Source organism: Phacochoerus africanus, chromosome 5 (assembly GCF_016906955.1).
Source record: "Phacochoerus africanus isolate WHEZ1 chromosome 5, ROS_Pafr_v1, whole genome shotgun sequence".
NCBI classification, from domain to species: Eukaryota; Metazoa; Chordata; class Mammalia; order Artiodactyla; family Suidae; genus Phacochoerus; species Phacochoerus africanus.
This window is the reverse complement of record NC_062548.1, coordinates 67,847,299-67,869,744: the sequence shown is the minus strand read 5'-3', so window position 1 is coordinate 67,869,744 and position 22,446 is coordinate 67,847,299. Positions and strand designations below refer to the sequence as shown.

General features: G+C 41.6%; 1 protein-coding gene across 2 annotated transcripts in view; it reads left to right on the top strand.

The window, feature by feature from the left end:
- The first annotated feature begins 3,226 nt into the window (after positions 1-3,226).
- The window catches only part of CTNNA2 (catenin alpha 2), a 281,632-nt gene continuing 262,412 nt past the window's right edge, over positions 3,227-22,446 (top strand). The window contains exon 1 of one of the 2 annotated variants that reach the window (XM_047781655.1): positions 3,227-3,311. In XM_047781655.1, coding sequence (XP_047637611.1) covers positions 3,279-3,311 — 33 coding nt within the window. In that variant the 5' untranslated portion in view covers positions 3,227-3,278. The remainder of the gene's footprint in view (positions 3,312-22,446) is intronic. The other variant, XM_047781656.1, reaches the window with a different exon arrangement.

Genomic DNA, 22,446 nt, shown 5'->3' with positions numbered 1-22,446 from the left:
CACATCGTGGAGAAAAGGCTGGCCTATTCCACTTGCTGTCCTCCCAGTGCCTGCCTCACTGTTTCTTGACTTGATCTGGCTCTGGCCCTCCCTTTTTCCTACTCAGATTTTATCCAGGATGTAAGGTCTAGATAAATCCCCCCATACCTCTGTGAGATTACTTGACTTTACAGACGTAGCATCTTCTTCCTCTTCTGAGCATCTCATTTGGCTCTGTAGGTAGCTAGTCTCTCTACATAGTTCACACTGGAGTCATTTACTGGATTAGGAGCTCCTAGAGTGTGAGGACTGGACTTTCAATTTTTGTGTGTCTCCCTTGTCCCTGCCTTCGATGACCAACACATGCCTCACAATTTAGGGCTTAAAGGCAAGTGCTTTATAGTTGCTGGGTATTGATGCCAGCCTAGATACAGGATCCCATGTTGTCCATCTGTTGATAGAACAAGGCAATGGTGCCTTCTCATGTGTGTCTATAGCCATCTTGAGCAGCACTCCTACCCCTGGGGGGAGGGTGCTGACTTAGCAGATAAAATTATGGGTCACCCAGTTAAACTAGATTTTAGGTAAACATTGACTTTTGTTGTTGTCATTGATTGTTTGTTTTGATAGAAACATATCCCCTAATTTTCTAAAGTTTAAAATTAAAAAATTTTATCTGACTTGGGCTTGCATGACACACCTCACTGGCTTCAGCCTCATCCTGGCCCTGTCAGATCTTGTCTGGATTTAAAATTGTGATATTTGTTCTATACTGCATTAATTTTGATTTCTTAAACTAGTGCATTAAATTGTGGTTTACCTGAGTTCCCTGGTGGCCTAGCAGTTAAGGATCCAGTGTTGCCTCTGCTGAGGCTCAGGCCACTGCTCTGGTGCAGGTTCGATCCCTGGCCCAAGAACTTCTGCATGCCATGGGCATGGCCAAAAAATAAAATAAAATTGTCATTTACCTTGATTCATAAGTTCTTTGATGATGTTTACATTTTATACCTGAGGCGAGCACCTCATTTCTCTCATCCTGCTCCCAGGTTTGCTCTCATCCTCATGGTCTCATTTTTAAAATGGCAATAGTGATAGGCCACTTGTAGGATGCAAAGATCCCTGTGACTGACACAGTATTTATTTAGTGATTATTTTATATATTCACACTATCTTGACTTTTTTACATTGGAAAGTTGAATGATCCAGTCTCCTCTGATAGTCACATTTTCAACCAAATTCACAATGGGTCATTTTTCAAAGTAAGTTTTTTTATGACTCTCCTACACGGAAAGGACTTAAGAAGCCTGTGGTTCTCAGAATGATCATGGCCCAGACCGCCATAAAAATACCCATAGTTTGAAGGAGCTATGTCCTATTTGCAAGGGGCAAACCAAGAGAAAAGCAACAGGTCTGGGTGCTAAGCTGGTGTCGCACTCACTAGGGAGAGCCAGGGCCCTGAAGTCACACTCACTATGTGACATCTGCCTTCGAAATATCAACCAGCACATTGTATTCTCCATCTACTTTTGTTTCCCTGGCACTAATTGTGTGCTGATATTTCAAAGTTTCAAAATGTTAGTCACTGTCTTTTAAGCTCTTTCTGCTGGAGACTTCAGAGTGTACACCTGAGAGGGTCAGAATTTGAGTTTAGGGAGTGGAAAAGGATGATGGAGTCTTGTAGGATTTTAGATGATTAAAACGACTCCCCTGTGCCCTGTTTAGGGCTTTTTTTTTTTTTTTTTTTTTTTTTAGGCTGCACCCATGACATATGGAGGTTACCAGGCTAAGGGCCTAATCAGAGTGTAGCTGCTGACCTATGCCACAGCCACAGCCATGCAGGATCTGAGCTGTGTCTGTGACCTACAGCATGGCTCACGGCAACACTAAATCCTTAACCCAGTGAGTGAGGCCAGGGATTGAACCTGCATCCTCATGGATGCTAGTCAGATTTGTTTCTGCTGAGCCAAGACAGGAACTCCTGTTTTGAGCTTTTCAATGAAAATCCTGTAGGGTTACCCATCAGACAGATGTTCAGAAAGAAATGATTAATTAAGCAAGTTGTGGAAAAGAGTGAGTGCTTCAAATCTAGCAATAGGTAGATCATATGCATATGTAGCAGCCTTATGCATCCAGGATTTTGTCACTGGAAGAGAAACATTTAGAAGTCTGTTGGCTGTCAAGGTCTATGTATCCTCAAAACGTATTATCTTATTAGGCACAATTTATGACCTGGGATCTCATTTGTCATATACACAAATTACTGCAGAGACCTACATGATTTTACAGAGACTTTTTCTGTGAAAAAAGAATTGGCCTGCCACGAGGACCATCAGTCAATCAATCTATAGGGTGTTTGACTCGTTTAGATAATTTAATAGCTTTGATAAAGATATTGAGAAAATGTTCTCTTCGAGGGGAGGTAATGCCATCTGTATAGTTATATAGAGCCTTTTATGCAATGGAATCCTGTCATTGTTGTGGTTTTTAAAAGACAGTGGAGTTTCTGTTTGGTTTGGCTTGAACTGGGTTGCTACAGCAGTGAGTAAAATAGAAAAATAAAAGGAAAATAGAAAGGAGACAAACTTCTAAACTTGCGAGTGAATAATTTATCAAAGGAGAATGTTATTATTATCTTTTGCCTTTGCTTCTAACAGTCATGAGGGAACTTTTCCTCATGACCTCCAGCTGTGGGTTCCTTATTATCATGTTTAGCATTCCAGTGCCTGGCAGAACAGAGATTAGAAACACTATGTAAAGCATCTCTTTTGATTTTGATGCAAACATTACCAAAAGGCCCGTGATGCCTTGGTATAAAATTCTGGATTCTGATCGTTTACCTTAAGTTTCTTTTCTATTTTAGTTTTTATCTTCTCAATCATCGTCTATTCAGAAGTGTGCCTATATAATAGAAAAGCATGAAACATCTGTATTTGAAGGCAATAACACAATATCCTTGTGTTTACTTAATCACTAAATATCTGGAGAAGGGAAGGAAACATAGATTTGCATGGAGTTGCATATGAACATATGCATAACCATCTTGAGAATGTATTGATTTTTATCAATTTTTAATTTTTATTTCAGAGAAAACTGACTTTAGAGACCAAATTATAGTAGCTGTGTATGGAAAAGAATCTTTTTAAAAAAATTGCTTGACCTCTACAACTCAAGTGTGTTTATGAGTTTTTTCATCTTTAATGTCACTAACATTGAATTTTCTAAATCAGAAATTATTTCTCTTTTCTTAACAGACTGGAAGGAAAGAAAAAGGAGATCCTCTAAACATCGCCATTGATAAGATGACCAAGAAAACAAGAGATCTAAGGAGACAGGTACTGTTTTTATTTTTATTTTAAGTGCATAGTACTTAGTGGTGGTTTCCAAGAATGTCCTTTTTCCCGGTGTCAGCTTAGAGCTGATGTTCAGGTTGCTCTTCTTTACAACATCTACATACACACAGAAACATTTTGGCAACAAGTTAGAGTCTGCTGAGCAAACAGATGTGACAGGTGCAAAGGGTGTGGTGATGAAACTAACCTCTGAGTTCCGGGAACCCTCGTATTGCCTGACATAATCTTCCCAGGTGAGAGTTGATGAATTTCTTGCCTTCTACACCTGGTTTTTAGTTTTTCAGACCCAGGTATGCAAAGAACCAGCCTCTGATTCCTGTTGGTTCTTACTTAAACTCCCGAGGCAATCAATGAACAAACAAGAAGGCTGATGGTTAATGAGAAATACAACTCTTAATCTGATGGGCTAATTAAGCTCTCTGTTCCAGTGGATTCCCTTGGGGATATAAATCTAGGGGAAATTTTGCTTTTCAGATGGCTGCTTGGGAAGCAGGGAACCAAGGCAAGGAAAGGTAGTTGGATGCTTTCAATGGCTAATGGCATCATTAGTCCGAAGGACTATGTCTTGGGAGGAGTGAGGAATTCCTGGTCAGGGCCCCTTTTCATCTTGAAAGTGCTATGTGAACAGTAGTACATGTTGTCCAGTAAGCCTTATTTTATACGTTGCCATGGTGAGCTCCACTTTCTTCAGTAGGGTTATTTCTCTAGAAGAGACAAGTTCCCAGAAAATTTGTTCATGATTTCCACCTGAGAGACAACCTACCTTCTTTTTTTTTAATTTTCTTTTTAATTTTTTTCATTTACTTTTTTCTTTTTTCCTTTTTGTTTTATTTTCTTTTCATTTCCCCCCCCCCCACTTTTTGGGGGAGGCATCCTAGCTAGTAGCTTTTGCCTATATCCATCTCACTCATCAAATGATTATGATTGATTGATTATGTTGGTCATTTAGAATCAACCACTGCCCTGGGGCAACACTTGCTTTACTTTCTGCATCTGGAAAAGCAGGACTGGCATGGCTGCATCATCTAACACTCACTCCTGCAGCCTGTTGACTGTGGGCAAGATAAGCAAGATGCCTGGGCAACAATGGCCAATGAGCATCTTAAAAAATGTTTAGAATGGGGAGCTCCCCTGGTGGCTCAGCAGTTTAAGAACCTGAGATAGTGTCCATGAGGATGTGGGTTCGATCCCTGGCCTCTCTCAGTGGGTTAAGGATCTGACATTGCTGCAAGCTGAGGCCTAGGTTTCAGCTGCAGCTCTGATTCGACCCCCTAGCCCAGGAACTTCCACGCACCACAGGTGTGGCCACAAAAAGAAAACAACAAAAAATGTTTAGAATGAGAAGAAAACACAACTTCAGATCCTGGCTGGGAAGACACAACTTCAGGATATCACTGGAAAGTACAGACACACTTGAGTTAATGTCCCCTAGAAGATGACACAATTAGTTTTGGGATATGAAGACTCTAGTTTGACTGCCTGGCTAACAAGCCCTTTTAGGGAAAGCATTTTCTTTTTCTTTTACCTTGAAATAAGGGAGAATAAAACATTGTCTTCTTAGGCATTAATAAGTAACGCCAAAGAGATGTATGACCAGATATGCCTCTCTTTGCTCTCTTAGACCATCTTTCCATACAAAGCCCCCATCTGAAATGAAATGATAAGGCTGGTAGGGATTGGGATTGAGTTTAGGGGAAATCAGCAAATCAGGTATCTGGAACTTGGGATTTTACTTCTTCCTCTGCCGCTAAATTGGATGTGCTGAGTGTGGATCCTCCGTCTCTTGGTCTCCTCATATCTGTAAAAGTAAGGAGCCAAACTAGGTCTATGAGCAATCTTTGGATAGGTCAATTCATTTCCTATGCTAGAGGTTCCTAATGCCTGATAATCACAGATTTTAAAAGCAGTGGGAGGGCATCAGGCATTTCTTCTAGGGTTTGCCTTTGGCTGGATTGTCAACTAGGCAAAATTCGTGAAGTGAGTCTTCTGACCTCCCACCTAGGTCCTAGGAGGGATCATTCTTTTACATTCGGGAGCCAGCGCCCTAAGTTCTCTGCATTCATGGACCTAGTATAGCAGGTTTTAGTCTCAGTAGGAAGGGATGGATAAAATAGTTTTTACCTTGGTGTTACAGTTCTCAGAAAAGACTCTTCTTAGCTGTAGACGGATGCGGTGGTAAAATTTGAAGGTGGACTTTATGGTGGTATTTTAAATGCTTGGGTGACAAAATCCTTGGAAATCTTGTCCTTTAGGGCAGCAGTGGAAGGAATATGTCAGCCCTTTGAATCACACCACGTATGATTTTTCTTCTCACCCTTCCCAGAGATTGAGAGGAATAAGGATAAAAGAGTTGTTTTATGATATTAAGATCCAATATATGGATTTATGTTTTATATTTCAGACCACATCCCCGAATTTGGTTCTAACATCCTTCTTTTCTCCAGGATGCCTTTCTAGAACTAAGACGGTCCCCCATCTGTCAGCTCCATCCCTATCCATATGTTGGGATATTTTAATCTCCCCTCCCCCATCTCTTCTGTTTCTCTACATACACTTGTAGTGGTACGAAAGCTTCTCTGATCTAAACAGAAGTTACCTAGCATTTCTGCAGATGGAACATGTGAGGACTCTGATTAGCTTGGCCCAGGTAGAGCTTCAGTTTAGATTTGGGGAGCTAGTTAATAGGATCAGCTGAGTTTTATCTGAGTCTCTGATAGCAGCTACTACATGTTTCAACTACATGTTTCCCTGTTGCTAAAAAACTCTCTGTTCTTTCAATTACAGACATGCTTTGTTAGAAAAGACTCTACATGAGGACCCTCAGCTACCCATGTCTACTTCCTGCATACCTATATTCCTGTATACAATATTTACAGAAATGAAATTAAATAGGGGAAAAAATCTGAAAGCAAAGAAAAATATTTTGAGTGACTTTCATAAGTTCTCACTCTTTGGGTCTCCTTCCTCTTCCTCTTAGCCTTAAGGTTGGGCAGTGTCCTTCAGAAGGGTGACCCTGCAAATTTCTAGTCACCAAATTAAAAAGAAGTAAAATCAATTGTGATCATTACCTTGGATGTCCCTAAGGAAAGAAAATGGACTTAAATTTGTAGACACGTGAAGAAAAATTGAATCATTGAATAAACAGGATTTCTGTCTAAGCAGAATTTTCCAGAAAGTAGAAACTCCCCCCCACCCCTCCTTTTCAGGCACAAGTATGCCCCAAGGAGCTGGGGAGTCATAAATTGGGAAGAAGGTCCTAGGAACCTAAGGGTGTTATTTCAACTGACTGGCTCAGATCCATCCTGCCAATTAAACCCATGAGAGCGGGCAGTGGTAGAACAGAATCTTTGAGTATTTTGTTTGGAATTAAACATGGATTTAGGGGACTGTAACCGCCAGCTTTAAGCATTATGTTTTCATTTTAGAGCTATGGGCACAGTATGCCCCATGTCTGAGCTATTGTCACTGCTGTGATTCTGGAATCATCCCATTTTAAAAACCAAAGCTTTTGGCGGAGTCGCTGCCTTGGGTACCTAGTAGCCCACATGGTCTATCCATCCCTTACAGAGGGCCCAGTTGGTGGCTGCCAGCTGCTTCTCAATGCCCTCCTTCTATGTGCCACCTGTGAACTATTCTAGGCCTGGCCTCTTGATTTTCCTTAAGCTCACAGTGTTGCTGGTTTATCCTGATTATTATTTTGGTGTGTGTATTAGTCTTTTTCTTTTTTCCCCACCCAAAGTTGATAAGCAAATCAGGACCCAAATGTTTTCCTATGAGAAGCTAATAAATAGTAATCATAACACGTTAGGGTGTTGCTAAACTTAGCAACTCTCTCTCATTCCCAAAACCAATCAATGGCCTAATTCTTATTCCTTCACTCCTAATAGCCATGATAATAATTCCAGCAATGAGATTCAGTAAGTGTCAACTTGACAAAAGTGTCGATTTTGCTATCACAATCAAAACATTTTCAACAGACAAAAAAAACCATGTATAGAGTGCTTTTATGCTGGGATGCTACTTAACAGAGTGCGTTATACAGCAAAGGATTGAAAACAAACAAGCAAAACATGTCACTGGATGGTATGTTACAGGTTGATTTAGCAAGACCCTGCCTCCAGGTAGGACCATGGAAAAAGCTCCCAAGATTAATAAGAAATAATTACAGGTGAAGACTGCTCAGCTCTCCCCTTTATGACCCAATTCCTTGTATAAGAACTGTGATTAAAGGTGGGCAGTCATCTTCGAGAGCTTGTAAAATCACTGTCCACAAGGGTAAACTAAATTATAGCTGACAGGTATTGGGTCCTTTTGATGTGCTAGGTGCCGTTCTAAGTTTTCTCCATGAATGTGAAAGCAAAACACCTGTGACTCAAACCTAGCCAAAACCCAAACTGGGACTCAAACCCAGCCAAAACCCAGATTGGGACTTGAACCCACTTTTTTTTTTTTTTTTAAAGTTAGAATCACTCACCTGGTGTCTGGATTTACTGAGACTCCGGTTCTTTGTGCCTCCGTGCAGAAGAAATTCAGCAAGAGAAAAAGTGAGAGGAAAGAAATTGATTTATTAAGATAGGACCCTTGTGAAGGATCAAGTAGTCAGGCAAGGAGGCTCTTCCCCGAGGATTAGGTGGACTACATATTTATAATCCAAGGAAAGTGGGGAGGGGGAAAAGACCACCTTCTTCCGAGTTGGCATCAGGCTTACATCATCCCTCCTCCTTTGCATCCGCTAAGAGAGTATATTTGACCTTATCAGGTCAAACTAGGACTGTCCTGATCCTTATTCAAATCAGCAGAAGGGTGGTAACATACGCTAAAATATGTTGAATCATCTCAGGTTTCCATATAATGAGGGTCTCCTACTTTGGAATGTTGTCTTTCCCTTAAATTCCTCTCCTTGGTCCTAAGGATCATCATCTTGCTGAACTGGAATACAAGCCTCGTTTTCACTCAATGACCTGAGGCATATCTCACACTTTTCCTTATGGTTTTATAGCTAAGCAAGCCTTCTTTGTTCCACGATGTTCTGATGGCTTTCTTGCACAATTATTAACTTACAGTGGTCTCCCAAAGGTCCCTAGTTTTTCCTATCTATGGTCCCCTACTGGGACTTCTGCAACCTCCTACTCCATCCCTATCAAAGGACCACAGTTAAATCCTCATGCCAGTTCTGTCAGATGGAAGCGACTGTCACCATGCCCATTTTGCAGATGAAGACATTAAGCCCAGTAATGCACCCATGGCCACACAAAGTGTGGATGCGTGGGTGGTCCAGTCCAGACGGTCTGGCTGTGGGGTCTTTGTTCATAACCCTTCCCCATCCTGCCAATCCACAGAATCAGAGGATGCAGTTGGGTCATCCATGAATTAATCTCCTCCAGGGGATGCAGATGGGGAACAAAGAGGAGTTACATTATATGTAGAGGGGCTTTGTAGTTTTCAGTTGTACCTCTGCTACTCTAGGCTTGGGAAGTGTAACATGTGTGTATTTCAGACAGAAAAAAACATCTGTGGTACATGTCAAAAATAGAGTTCTTGTTTGTGATAGGATATCATCTCTCAGGTCTCCAGCTGTTATGGTTCATTGGATCCTCTTTTTTTAAAAGTGCTGTTATGTTTAGGTAGCTGGCTTCTCAAAGGATGAATTATAGACTTTCCAAAACATGTACAGAGAGAGAAAAAAAAAAGGAATTTTTAAGGCATTCAATTCTTCTTCTCACATCTGCTCATGATGGGGCCAATTATTTTTAGATTCATTGTAAGAAAACAGTTTGAAATCACTTATTTCCAAGACGTGAAGCTGCTTTTCCTCCTAAGGATATCAGGCTACCTATATGGCTACAGTTTTAAAAATTATAAAATAAATTATTTCCTCCAAATGCTAAAATTTGTGTTTTTCACCCTGAAGGCTGATTTCAGAGCTCATCATCGCAGGAGTTTGGTCCCGAGGTCAGGTTACCATGCTGCTCTAGAAATGTAGAAACCAGAAAATGAGCGTACCCCAACTGGGGTTTGAAATACAGAGCAGACACAACTCGGAAACAGCTGAACACAAATGGCATGAAAAACATCAAAATCAGAATTAAAAAGGCCGGAAGGAGAAGAGCAGAGGTAGGAGAGGGCTCAAGAAAGGCCATCCTTGGACCTGCCTCTTGACCATGGGCTGTATAGTCAAACTGCTTCTACCTTCGGATAATCTTATTACAGCAGCCCTGAATATCAGGCCGCCACATACTTATTTATCCCCTAGAAAACACTCACTAGATACATGATTTTATCCCTTGGAAACAGATCTTAAAATATCACTATGGGGAAGCTCTTCTGTTTAAATCATGGAGAAGGTTAATTGATTCCTATGAGCAAGTGGTCAAATGGTTCACACAGGGATTCAAGCCTGCGGAGGGCGTCAGGCTTGAACTCTCTGTCACTAGATCGCAAAAAAGGACCAGGAGCTTGATCAACATTGATTAATCAAATAACACATTCTACTGAGCAAAGGGATCTGTAACATATGTATGAATAGGAAACTGCTCAATTAAGTGGAGGCTTCAGGCTACTGATTTGTTCCCTTCCGCTGATTTATCCAGGCCCCCAAAGTCAAGCAAAGTGGGATGGGGAAAGAGTTCCCTCGGGGCTTAGTGGGTTAAGGAGCCGGCATTCTCACTGCTGTAGCTCTGGTGACTGCAGTGATGAAGTTCGAGCTCTGGCTTAGAACTTCCACATGCTGCCAGTGCAGCCAACACACAAACAAAAAACCAAACCAAACAAACAAAAAAAGGGGAATGAGGAAAGATAAATAATAAATAAGGCTCAAAACATTCAAGAGAATGTCTGCTTCTGGTCCTCTCTCTCTCTCTCTAACACCACTTGTTCTGGGCAATGAGAACCTCATTCAGAATCTTATTTTCTTTTTCTCTCTCTCTTTTTTTTTTTTTTTTAGGGCCACACCTGGCGGTTGCCAGGCTAGGGGTTGAATCAGAGAAAGCTGCAGCCGCTGGCCTACACCACAGCCACAGCATCTCGGGATCCAGCCGAGTCTGACAAAACTGAAACCAGAGCTGTAGCCACAGGATCCTTAACCCACTCACTGAGTGAGGACAGGGATTAAACCTGCATCTTCATGGATGCTAGTCAGATTCGTTTCCGCTGAGCCACAATAGAAACTCCCTCATTCAGAATCTTGATCCTGACACTAGAACATCCACTCGAAAAAAAGTCTTTCCTATTCTCTAGGATGAAATTCTTAAGCAGGAAAATTTGAAATATTTTCAATGATGTCAATTAAAACAACAAGAATTTTTTTTTTTTTTTTAAAGAATGTCCTTTCAGCTTACTGAAACATTTCAGAACACCCATCCTGACTGAGGGAGGTTGGCCCATATTTATTGTTTGAGGCTATGTTTAGGCTGGGATTTCTTATCCAAAGCAGTTGCTGAAAGGGAGATCGTTTTAAAGTTTGTTCAGCAAGAGTGAGCCACTGTGGCTTGCCTGAATTGAGCTCTTTCTAGAGCTGACGGTAGCAACTAATAGCCTTGATTCTGACTGAATGCATTCAGTGGGTCTGTGCAGCCAGCTTGTGGCCAAATATATCTTGTTCCATTTGACCCTTCCTTGTTGAGGTTACCTTTTATTACCTGAAATGGCTTCAAGCGTCAGTTTTCCCAGGGGAAATTTCCATCAGGACAGCTGCTATTTCTTCATCTCCCTCTTTCCCAAGGGGGCTGGATAGATCTGAGATTTGGAAAGTGAGTCATCTGCCTGCAGGCTCTGCCTATCCTGCTGGTGGAAGCCCTGGGTTAGCTTAGGATCTCAGCTCTCTGTACCTCCCTGCTTCCCATGGATGTCACTGATGACTGCTGACTGTTGCTTTATGCTTGGGTGAGAAAACTGTGATGAAGGCAATGCTGGTTATCATACTCATCTGTTTACTGTATATGACCTTAACCATTCTCTCTCTCTCTTTTTTTTTTGGTTTTTGCTTTTGCTTTTTAGGGCCACACTGGTGGGGCATATTGGAAGTTCCAGACTAGGGGTCAAATCAGAGCTGCAGCCGCTAGCCTACACCACAGCCACAGCAACTCGGGATCTGAGCCACATCTTGGACCTATACCAGAGCTCACAGCAACACCAGATGCTTAACCCAGGGATTGAACCCACATCCTCATGGATGCCAATCGGGCTCGTTAACTGCTGAGACACATGGAACTCCTTAACCATTTTCTTGTCCGAATGAAATTTCCAGAATACCATAAAGCCAAACCGTTACTCTACCTCCATCCTACAGAGTTGTATGCCTCCCACTTTTATCAACTTTTCAAGAAGGGTACAGCCTTGGGAAACTCCTTCCATTATCATTCCTTGAATCCCCATCAGTCATTTAGTCCAGTTGACTCCACCTCTTAACTGTGTTTCAAGTGCATTCCTTTCCTTCCCCTGTTTAATTGCTTTTCACAAAAATGGTGGGCACAGCCCTATAACCAGGGCCTTGACTCCAGGCTCCCTGCCTTCAGCTCACCAAAGCTCCAGGTGGGTTTTGGGCCAGTATTCACATATCCTCATGCCTTTGCACTTGATGATACCTCTGTCTGGAATACCCTATTTCCCTCCTTTTATATTTTCTTCTGGGAAAATTCATAATTTTTCCAAATGCCCTCTCTCCCTCCTTTTTCTTTCCCTTTTAGGAAAATTCAGTTTTAAATTCATTAGCTCAAATGTCACCTTATCATCATAAATTTATCCAATTCTTATATGCAGGGTTTATCCAGTAGGCTCCTAAAGCATTTTAAAATACCTTTATTATGACACTTTTTGCAGGAGATTTAAGCTGTTTATGGGTTTTTGCCTGTGCCCGTGTCCTAATATTCTTTGTTTCTTCAAGGCATATCTTAGTGCCCCACATAAAGAAAGCAGCCACCACACGGGCTCCGAAAAGATGAAGAATCTTCACTATGCAGCCATTCTACCCCAAAATACCCAAGTCATCAAATTCCCTCCATTGGAAACTCTCATGTCTTTGGTTCCATTGTTTTAAGAATAAGATTTGTTAACTGAAGAAATACAGTTTTCACTGTGATAATAATGGCTTTTTCCATTTTAAGAGAGAGCTTCTAGGCCTTAGCCCAGAAGTTTCCTGTTGCTAGGCTGGCTTTAGAAAAATCAGCCTAACGGAGTTCCCATCGTGGCGTGGCAGAAAGTAATCCCACTAGTGACCTTGAGGATGCGGGTTCGATGCCTGGCCTCACTTAGTGGGTCAGGGGTCTGGCGTTGCTGTGAGCTGCGGAATAGGTCACAGTCGTGGCTTGGATCCTGAGCTGCTGTGACTGTGGTATAGGCCGGCAGCTTAGCTCAGATTAGATCCCTAGCCTGGGAACTTCCATATGCTGCATGTGCAGCTGTAAAAAGCAAATAAATGAATAAAGTCAGCTCAAGAACCTGCCAAAAAGCAGATACAGGTATAACCCCTTTTTAAAAGTTCCCTTTATGTCATTTTGCTTTTATGAAAGATCTATATTAGTTCCTGTTTTTGCTATCTGAAACAAATCTGGTAACAGGCACCTGGAGTATCGAGAATAGCGCCACCAAGCTCTTTCCCTGGGAACTACACTCAGCATCTCAGCATCTAGCCTCCATAGCTTTAAACTGTGTGAGCATCTATCTGTGCTTTATCTTGATTCATCTTGTGCATCCATTAGCAAGATGCATCCTAGGATCATTGCTTCTTTGGTTTACACCATTTCAGTTTATAAAAGATTTCATAGGAATGTTCTACCTTCTACCTTCAGACCCCGGAAGAAACCCGTATATGGAGGCATCTTGGGAGATTCTAATGTCCTATACATGTGGTGGCAACTTAAACTCTGTATCATAATAGGATTTCTAGATAATTTGTGATGTCCCGGCAGGTTTGAATTCCACTGCCTTTGCTTCTGATGGTGGGAACTTTTGGATCTCATCATCACAGTTCTTTGGAGGATTGATTTGAAGATTTGTGGAGCCCCTCAACTCCTCTCCAATCCATTTGGCATCTCCTAGACCTCATCACTTCACAGATACAGTAGCTGTTTCCAGGGACAGAGGATCCACGTTTGCGCCTCCTCTCCTCGTAGGCCAGGATTAGAAATGGATGGTCTGATTGTTCCTTGTGCTGTGTTGAAGGGCTTGGCAAGATCTGCGCTTTCTGGGGCAGGGCCAGCCAAGAGGAGGGGGAGGGGAATGCGGCAGTAGCCTCCAGCACATAATTTTACAGCGAACCAAAAAACTCAGTAATCAAGATAAATAATACTTTTATGCCGTATTTTAGAGAATTAAAATTAATGCAAAAAAATTCATGATGAGCAACTTATCAACATTATAAATAAAGTCAGGATCAGTAACAGGGTGAGCTATACTGAAGCCTGAAGCAAAAGGCAAAACCAGCAATACTGATCCAGTTTTTATTTACAGTGTCACTGTTTTGTTTATGATGGGTGACTCTTTCCTTAGTCTTGGATCTGCTCCAGAACTTCTATCTACGAAAGTCTTTACTGCACCTGCTGTAAGACAAAATTTCCTCAGAAAGTCTCAATGTCAGGTGGTTTTCGTTTTTCTCCTACATTAGTGGTGAAAGGGCTGACTTTTAAATTTTATGATGAGATGACACCTTGGAGTCCAGATTTGAAGACCCATTTGAATTGTAGTGTTTTTTAGGTTGTCTTGCTCCAAATGCATTTCTTTTTGATGTTTATCACAGTGACACGAGCGTTTTTATGGCATGCTGAAGTGCTTCAGAGAAAATGGAGAGCGTTTTAATACTGCTGATTTACTCTTTCAGGTCTGCAGTAATTTCCTTACTGCCTAATTATAAGGCTCGGCTTAATTTACTCTACACATAATGTTTACTGATGCACATATGGTGCCACATTTCAGGAAACTGTACCCAGAACAGGTATTTTTGTCAGGCTGGAGCACGGAAAATTTCCTTCATATACAGTAAAAAAAAATGCTAAGAACTTTAACTGTCTCAACAAAGAATGTTCCCCAACGCGAGGGATAACGCACACCTACCTTTAACTTCAGAGAGAAGAATGCAGTCTCTTTAAATGCTTGTTTTAAAAGCGGAGGGATGATTATATGATTATGTGTGTACAAAAATTTGCAGTTACCTCCCAACATCAGAGAGGGGGATAGGAGTAAGGGAAAAGGAGAGATAAGAAAAGAAAATGATAATATCTTCTGGGCTTATTTCTCAACCAGCTTTGAAAAAGGAGATGTGAATTCAATAATCATGGATTCATAAACTCAAAGAAATAGTAGGGACCTCTCAGATCTTTTCCTAGGGCCAAAGGTCTTTATTCAGCATCTTTAAGACCCCCTGCAACAACCTCTGCTTTAGAGGTGGTGGCTTATCCCTTTGTCCAGCAGCTGGTACCATTACTGGGCAATTTTAATAGCTAGAAAATTGCATTAAGATCAGTGATTTTGTAATGATCAACCACTGATGTTGTTTTTGTGCTGCAAAACTGATTTTTTTTTTCTCCTATTTTGCTTAAGGCCCAGGCAAAGGCTTTAGTGAAGAACTCTATTTAGAGTTCCAAAGAACTACAAATAGTGACTATTATTGCATGTGAATTCACGACTTCACAACCAGTTGGCTCACCTTTCCATGGCTCTGAGTGCTGAGAGTACTTAAGCTTAGAAACTGAGCTGCTGCTGCTGTCCTGTTACTGAGAGCTGAAGCAGCCAACTCTCTTCATCAACTGATCCTTTGCTCCCATTTTTCCCTTGTTATGTATCAAGGTTAAAAAAGCGAAGCTTGAAACGGTTTGACATTTGTTTAACAAGAGTCTGTTCTCTCCTTGACACGTTATCTACAATTTGATTCTAAAATCTATTAGTATCAAAAAGATTTTATCTTTATAGAGTAGAGTTTTCAAGTTCTGACACTGAGATTACATTTCTCACCACTATAAAGCTTGTAAGTTAGGGAACCCAAGTGGGCTGATTCTGAAGCCTGTCCTTTTAATGATTGTACTTACGACAGTTGATACCCTTTGGTCTTAGTTAACAGCTTTTATTCAAAGTCCACTAATGGGAAGAGTATAAGGTAAATATCAATTAATAATGTGCTGAGATCCTGAGTAATAATCGGGATAATAGCCTTCCTGTTTAGAATCAATTTTTTTTTTTTTTTTCGTTTTTAAATGATCAGTATCTGTGGGCAGTCCCAGTACGACATTGAACCATGAATGAGATTTGGATCATGATTTTCTTAATTGATCATAGGGAGAAAAGTAAAGGACTTTCATTTTAGCCCGGGGCAGGGGAGAGCTAATCAAATGCAGATGGAGAGACTAGCTGACCTGCCTGGTATATCCAATGAAAAACACTTGAATGGCTTGTGCACCCGCCGTGTTCCAGGATTAAAGAAGAACCGTTTGTCCTGAGAACTTTGGTGATAAGACAGGATTTTCCATCTGATCCAACCAAAAGTGCTTGTCAGAAGTTGGGCTGAATGACCAGTCCCAGTGCCCTCTCTCTCACTGCACAGTTTCTTAGTTTTTCACGAGTGCATCAATCCTGTTATGACGGAAGGGCAGGAATTCTATATCTTTCTTTGATTCCTTCAATTTCAGAGCAGATCAGGCTGCCTTAAATAGCTGCAGCCGGAGTTGGAGCTGCGACAAAAGGGTGACTGAGAAGCCGAAGAACACCTTTGGTCAAGGCGAGCTGGGAGGCCGGGCAGCTGAACATGGAAGAGAGAGGTCGTGGAGTCTCAGGGGTGGGAGGAAGTCAGTGCTAAGGAACCGGGCCTGACTGAGCAGATTTCCCTCAGCTCCTCCTTTGAAATCCAAAGGCTTAGATCAATGTGGCCCTCAGGCTGTATCCATAGATGCCCTAATAACCAGGGGAAAGTAGATCACTTGTGACTGAGCCTCTTTCTTTGTGTCTGTGTATCACCATAGCAACCAGCTTGCCTGGTTCTCTTTGGGTGCGTTCTCTGTGTATGTGTCCAGTCTGCAGAAGTGACCTCAATACTTTTTGCCAAATTAGGAGGAAATATCAGGATTTGGAGTCCAGCCCAGGTCAGAATACCTATATCGAGCAGGTCAGGCAATCTAGCTGGACACCCTCCTAATCCACAGGAAAAGTCAACAACTCCCATTTTTTTTTGTTTTTGTTTTTGCTTTGCTTTTGCTTTTTAGGGCCACACCTGCAACCTGTGGAAGTTTCCAGGCTAGGAGTCAAATTAGAGCTGCAGCTGCTGGCCACAGCCATAGCAATGCCAGATCCAAGCCTCCCCTGCAACCTACACTGCAGCTCAGAGCAATGCCGGATCCTTAACCCACTGAGTGAGGCCAGGGATTGAACCCACATCCTCTTGGGTACTAGTTGGCTTCGTAACCTCCTGAGCCACAACGGGAACTCCAACAACTCTCATTCTTACATCTAACCTTTCTTCTTTGTTCTTTGCCTCCAAACTTCTGCTAGAAAAGGAATTACTTAGACCCCACTGGAATAACCTGTGTTTTCTACCAGAGCATGAGGCTAAGAGAATAAGAGTCAGCTTGGCCAAATAGCAGCAGTCAGACTGACCCCTTGGGGGCTCTTGAGGCTATCTCTTGCTTCCTCAGTTCTTTTCTTAAGCAGGTAGCTAGCTGCAGGGCACTTCAGATGCTCAGCTTTAAGTAAGGAGTGGGTGAATGGAGCTTGAAATAGTCAGGGATTTGCAGTAGCCATGAGACAGAGTGACAGGGTTGCAAGATTTCAAATCCATGGATGAAAACACTTAAAACAGGTGCCTGCAAACCTGTGGCCCAAATCTGGCCCTCCCCCTATATATGTAAACAAGTTGTCCTGTCAGCTTTTGTTCTGTAATGGCACAATTGAGTAGTTGTGGCAAAGACCAACTGGCCACAAAGACTAAATAATATACTGTCTGGTCTTTCATCGGAAAATTAGGCCAAGTCATGTTCTAGAAGGGAGAGTCTGCTTGAGATAAAGCAAATATGGTATAAGAGTCCAGAACCTCTGAGAAACTGAGGGACCTTAAAATCTGTCTCCTGCCTTGCCTTTATTTTATTTATTTATTTATTTTTATTTTATTTTACTTTTTCTTTTCCTTTTCCTTTTTTACAGCTGCACCTGCAGCACCTCCATAGAGGTTCCCAGGCTAGGGGTTGAATCAGAGCTATAGATGCCATCCTACACCACAGCCGCAACAGCACCGGATCCCCAACCCGCATCCTCACAGATCCTAGTTGGATTCATTTCCACTGCACCATGACAGGAACTCCTGCCTTGCCTTTCAACACTGATGTTGTAGGATTTTCTCAAACTTAGAAAAGTGAAATAATCATTAGGCCTCTGTCTGAAATGAAGCCCCTCTAGGGAAAAATTCAGCAGCTGTTGGAAATGCAACACTTTGCAGTAGTTAAAGACAGGGAGTGAAGAAACATAGCATATGGTGGCAGAACTCAGGAGAGAGAAGTTAGCTCCAAGGTAACATGGTTAGCTATAATTGGAATAGAGCAGGCGAGCGTGGCGAAAAGTTTTCCACTTTAGAAAATGCGATGGGCTCTTTAATGACCACAAATGGTCAGGAGCTTTCTTATTTATTTATTTCTTTGGCTGTGCCTGTGGCATGTTAATGTTCTGGACCGGGGATCAAACCCACACCACAGCAGTAACCTGAGCCATGGCAGTGACAATGTCGGATCCTTAACCCACTGAGCCCCTGGGGAGCTCCTGGTCAGAAGGTTTAGAGGTTCATTTCGAAGTGACTTCTGTACCAGCAGTTGGTGCCCATCTTCCATCTTCCTTACCCAACAGCGTCTGATTCCTCCACATTTCCCATCCTGCTCAAGTGAACTGGAGTGTCACTCCTCTGACACTTGGAGTGGGAATGGCTATGTTTTGCAGGGGGTCCTCCTAGAGACTTTTGTATTTACAGTGAGGATTCATCTGAGACCCAGCTTGTGCTGGAATATGGAGTGGCCAGATCCATGGAAGCATGGGACCAGATAACACAATCTGGTACCACGCCTGCCACCCTGTGGCAGGTGTGTAGAACTGACCCCACCAGAAAAATGAATTCAGAGTTCTCCTCTGTATCTTGCTATTGACACACTTTTTATAGGCTTGTACTGCTAGCTTGTTGGCAAACCCATCTCCTCAATTATGGTCTATCCCAGTTGCCAGTGCAGTTGTGTGTGTGTGTGTGTGTGGGGGGGTCAAATCTTTCTTGGAGCAGTATTTCATAAGCTTCCTAAGGGTCCTTGCCAGAGTTAACTTATCTGATGCATCTATTGACTCTTTCACGTTGGATTGAAGCAACTTATGCCCACTCAATGCCAATTAATCAATGGCAGATAATACTCAGAATGAAACGTCCAGGTATCTAAGCTTACCTCCCCTTTTCTGGTGAGCAGTGCCTGAGGGGGTATAATGCAGGGGGGAGTAGTGACCAGGTGTATGAGTAAAGGATGGAAAAAAAAAAAAGATGGTCTTTGTTCAGTAGGGATTTGTGAATTTGAACAGTCAGATTTCTAAGCACATGGACCTTAAGTAAAATAGCACTATTCTTTGTGAGTGAGTGTGTGTGTAGGGCCTCACTCTCAGCACAGGGAGAGTCAGATTCGAGCCATGCCTACGAACTTCACCACAGCTTACAGCAAAGCTGGATCCTTAACCCACTGAGCGAAGCCAGGGCTGGAACCTGCATGGTCTTGGATACTAGTCAGGCTCATTAACCACTGAGCCATGACTGGAACTCCAGAACTATATATATATATATATATATTTTTTTTTTGGAAGTTCGCAGGCTAGGGGTTGGACGGGAGCTACAGCTGTTGGCCTGTGCCACAGCCACACGGAATCTGAGCCACATCTGCATCTGTGACCTACACCACAGCTCACGAGAATGCCTCCTTAACCCACTGAGTGAGGCCAGGGGTCAAACCTGCACCCTCATGGACTCTAGTTGGGGTCATTAGCTCTGAATCATGACAGGAATTCCAAAATAGCACTATTCTTGGAACCAGAAGACCTGACTCTGGCATTTGCTAAGTGCAACCAGTGAGTCCTTTCTTTCTTCACCTATACAACACAGAAAATGATGCTCGTCCTGCAAACCACATCTTTCACTCTTTCTGTGATGTTATAAGGAAGGTCAAATGAAATAATGTCTAGGAAAGTTCTCTGCAAGCTATAAAAATGAACATGCACAGGATTAATATAGAGGGCAATTAGCAGCCAGAAAGTGAGTAGACTTTCCAAACATACAGAAGAATTTGTCTGCTTTTTAGTGTGGGTTAAGGGCTCTAAGCAAAGTGTTTATACTAGAAATATATTTTCCACCTTCCCCTAGGCTACCTAAAATACCATCTCTTTAAGATGCCAGATCTTCTGGGCTCACAAACTAGATATTGCAAAGTACGTCTGTTCTGATGGAGAGGTGGAAAATTCCTGAGAGAACCTTTCTAAGAGAAAAACAATCTTTAGTAATATGACGTGAAGGAAATGTCACAAACTTGAGCTTTTTTAGAGTATTCCCTAGGACAGCCTCCAACAGATTGAACTGGGGGAATCCATGCTTGCTTCTAAGCAGCATCAGTTATGGGGCCAGGCAAGTATATGTGGTCAAGGGGACCATGGTAGCTTTATTAGTCATTGGGAAGTGAGACAGTAGAGGAGTTTTCAACAATGAGTAAGAATAGGTGGTTTGTCTTATTTTTCTCTTATCCCTGGTCAAACACAGTGCTTGGTACACCAGACTCTTCAAATACTAATAGAAGGAATATATGAGAAAATACCAATTATTGAGTGAGAGAGTGGAATAGAGAAAAGAGATAAAGCATATGTTTCCTCCCTGTGAACTTCTTACCACTCTTAAAATAAGGCCTCTGCTTCCTTTGAGCTAGTTACATTACTATTTATCCCATATTATTTTTGTGCATTTACTCTCATTTCTTTTTTTGTTTTGGTATAACATTTAAATATCTTGGATACTAATGTGGCATTTATGTAGATTTTTCTTTATGGATCCTTTTTTTCAACCCTTGAGATCCAAAAAAAAAAAAAAGATCTTGAAATACACAACTGAAGACAAATTATTACAGGCCCTTTACTACTTTTCCAAGAATGACCATCTCAGCTCAAGAATCTGTAATTGGGAAAGGATAGTCTCTGCAATAAATAGCATTAGGAAAACTGGATATCCACATGCAGGAGAAGAAAACAGGACTTTTATCTAACACCATATGCAAAAATCAACTCAAAATGGATTAAAGTCTTGAACATAAGATCTGAAACCATAAAATTCCTAGCAGAAAGCCTAGAGGATAAGCTCATTGATTGTCCTGGCAAAGTGTTTTTGAATTTGATAGCAAAAGTAAAGACAACACTAGCAAAAACAAATGAACAAGTGGGAATACATCAAACTAAAAGTCTCTTCAGAGCAAAAGGAAAACATTAACTAAATGAAAAGACAACTTACAGAATGAGAGAAAATATTTGCAAATCATATATCTGTTAAGGAGTTAATATCTGTTGTAGCACTATTTACAATAGCCAAGACATGGAAACAACCTAAATGTCCACTGACAGAGGATTGGATAAAGAAAATATGGTACATATATACGATGGAGTATTAATCAGCCACAAAAAGGAATGAATTATGTACACTTTAAACATCTTACAGTTTTATTAGTCTCAATTTTATCTCAAAAAAAAAAAAAAAAAAAAACCCTGAGGAGTCCCCGTCGTGGCTCAGTGGTTAACAAATCTGACTAGGAACCATGAGGTTTTGGGTTCGATCCCTGGCCTTGCTCAGTGGGTTGGGGGTCTGGCATTGCTGTGAGCTGTGGTGTAGGTCACAGACGTGGCTTGGATCTGGCATTGCTGTGGCTTTGGCAAAGGCCAGTGGCTACAGCTCTGATTAGACCCCTAGCCTGGGAACCTCCATATGCCACGGGAGCGGCCCTAGAAAAGGCAAAAAGACAGAAAAAAAAAACCAAAAACCCCTAAAATTCGAGAAAGAATGAATATATATCCATTAAAAAGAATCGCAGAGGTGTCCTTTCATTGGTTAGATTAAAATTAGTCATACAGCCTTCAAAGTTTTATCCAGGTTTAAGCTTCTGTGATTCTAGTTGGGGAGAGCCATTTTTTCTTGATCTGTCTTTTTCAGGGAACTGTTTCATATTCATCAAGTGGTTGCCAAATTTTGGACTTTGTGCAAAATATTTTTGCAGTACCTATTTGAAGGTGGCTCAATACACATCATACTCTCCTCATGTCGCACCGCATGGGCAGACTGTTTTTGGTTATTTTTGAGACAGTTTATTCTACTTTTTGAGTTTGTGAATTAAACTCTGTCCTTTCATCACTCTGTGAATTGTTAGAGTACTTATGATCCATCAACTGTATTTCTTTTGGTTTGCTGAAGAAAATGTAGTTATTTACATTGATGAATAGCCTTAATTGGGTAAAAAAAAACTGGTAGTGCTGAGCTAATACCTTTAAATGTCTTGTCCTACACAATTAATATTCCCTTGTCACACATACATTTAAACAGTTGGAAGAAAGCCTTGTGTTCTTGACTCCTGTCAGACTTAACGAATGATTTTGTCAAGTCATTCCTTTCTGCCTTGGTTGATTGATAGCTAAATTTTGGTCTTTGGGCTTATGTAAAAAGTGTTAACCATGCCTTTCAACTTGTAGTCAAGGGCATTTAAACCATTCTAATAGTCAATTTACAGAGGAATTACATTGCCTGTTTACTGGAGGGGTCAAAAAATGTGCCCCTATTCATCAGGGACACAAATCACAGGGCCCATGAGCTAATGAAGGCAGTATTTATGAGTCCCTGCTCTTGCTGGAAGATACCAAGTTCAAGGTGTCCCTGGTCCTGGCTACTTAGGACTCTGGCTCTCGATTTTAGATGTGCCTGTGCTCATGGACTATGTCATAGGTGGATATATTTAGGATGAATGTAGTTTCATCCTAAAATTCTTAAGAATGAGAAAATGACAAGAATGCTGGATTGTCCGCAATCATCTGCACCTTTTGAAGATCACTCTGTCTTAAGGCAGATCCCCTTTAACCTCTGTCACCACGTGGCTTGTAGGTTTGCATA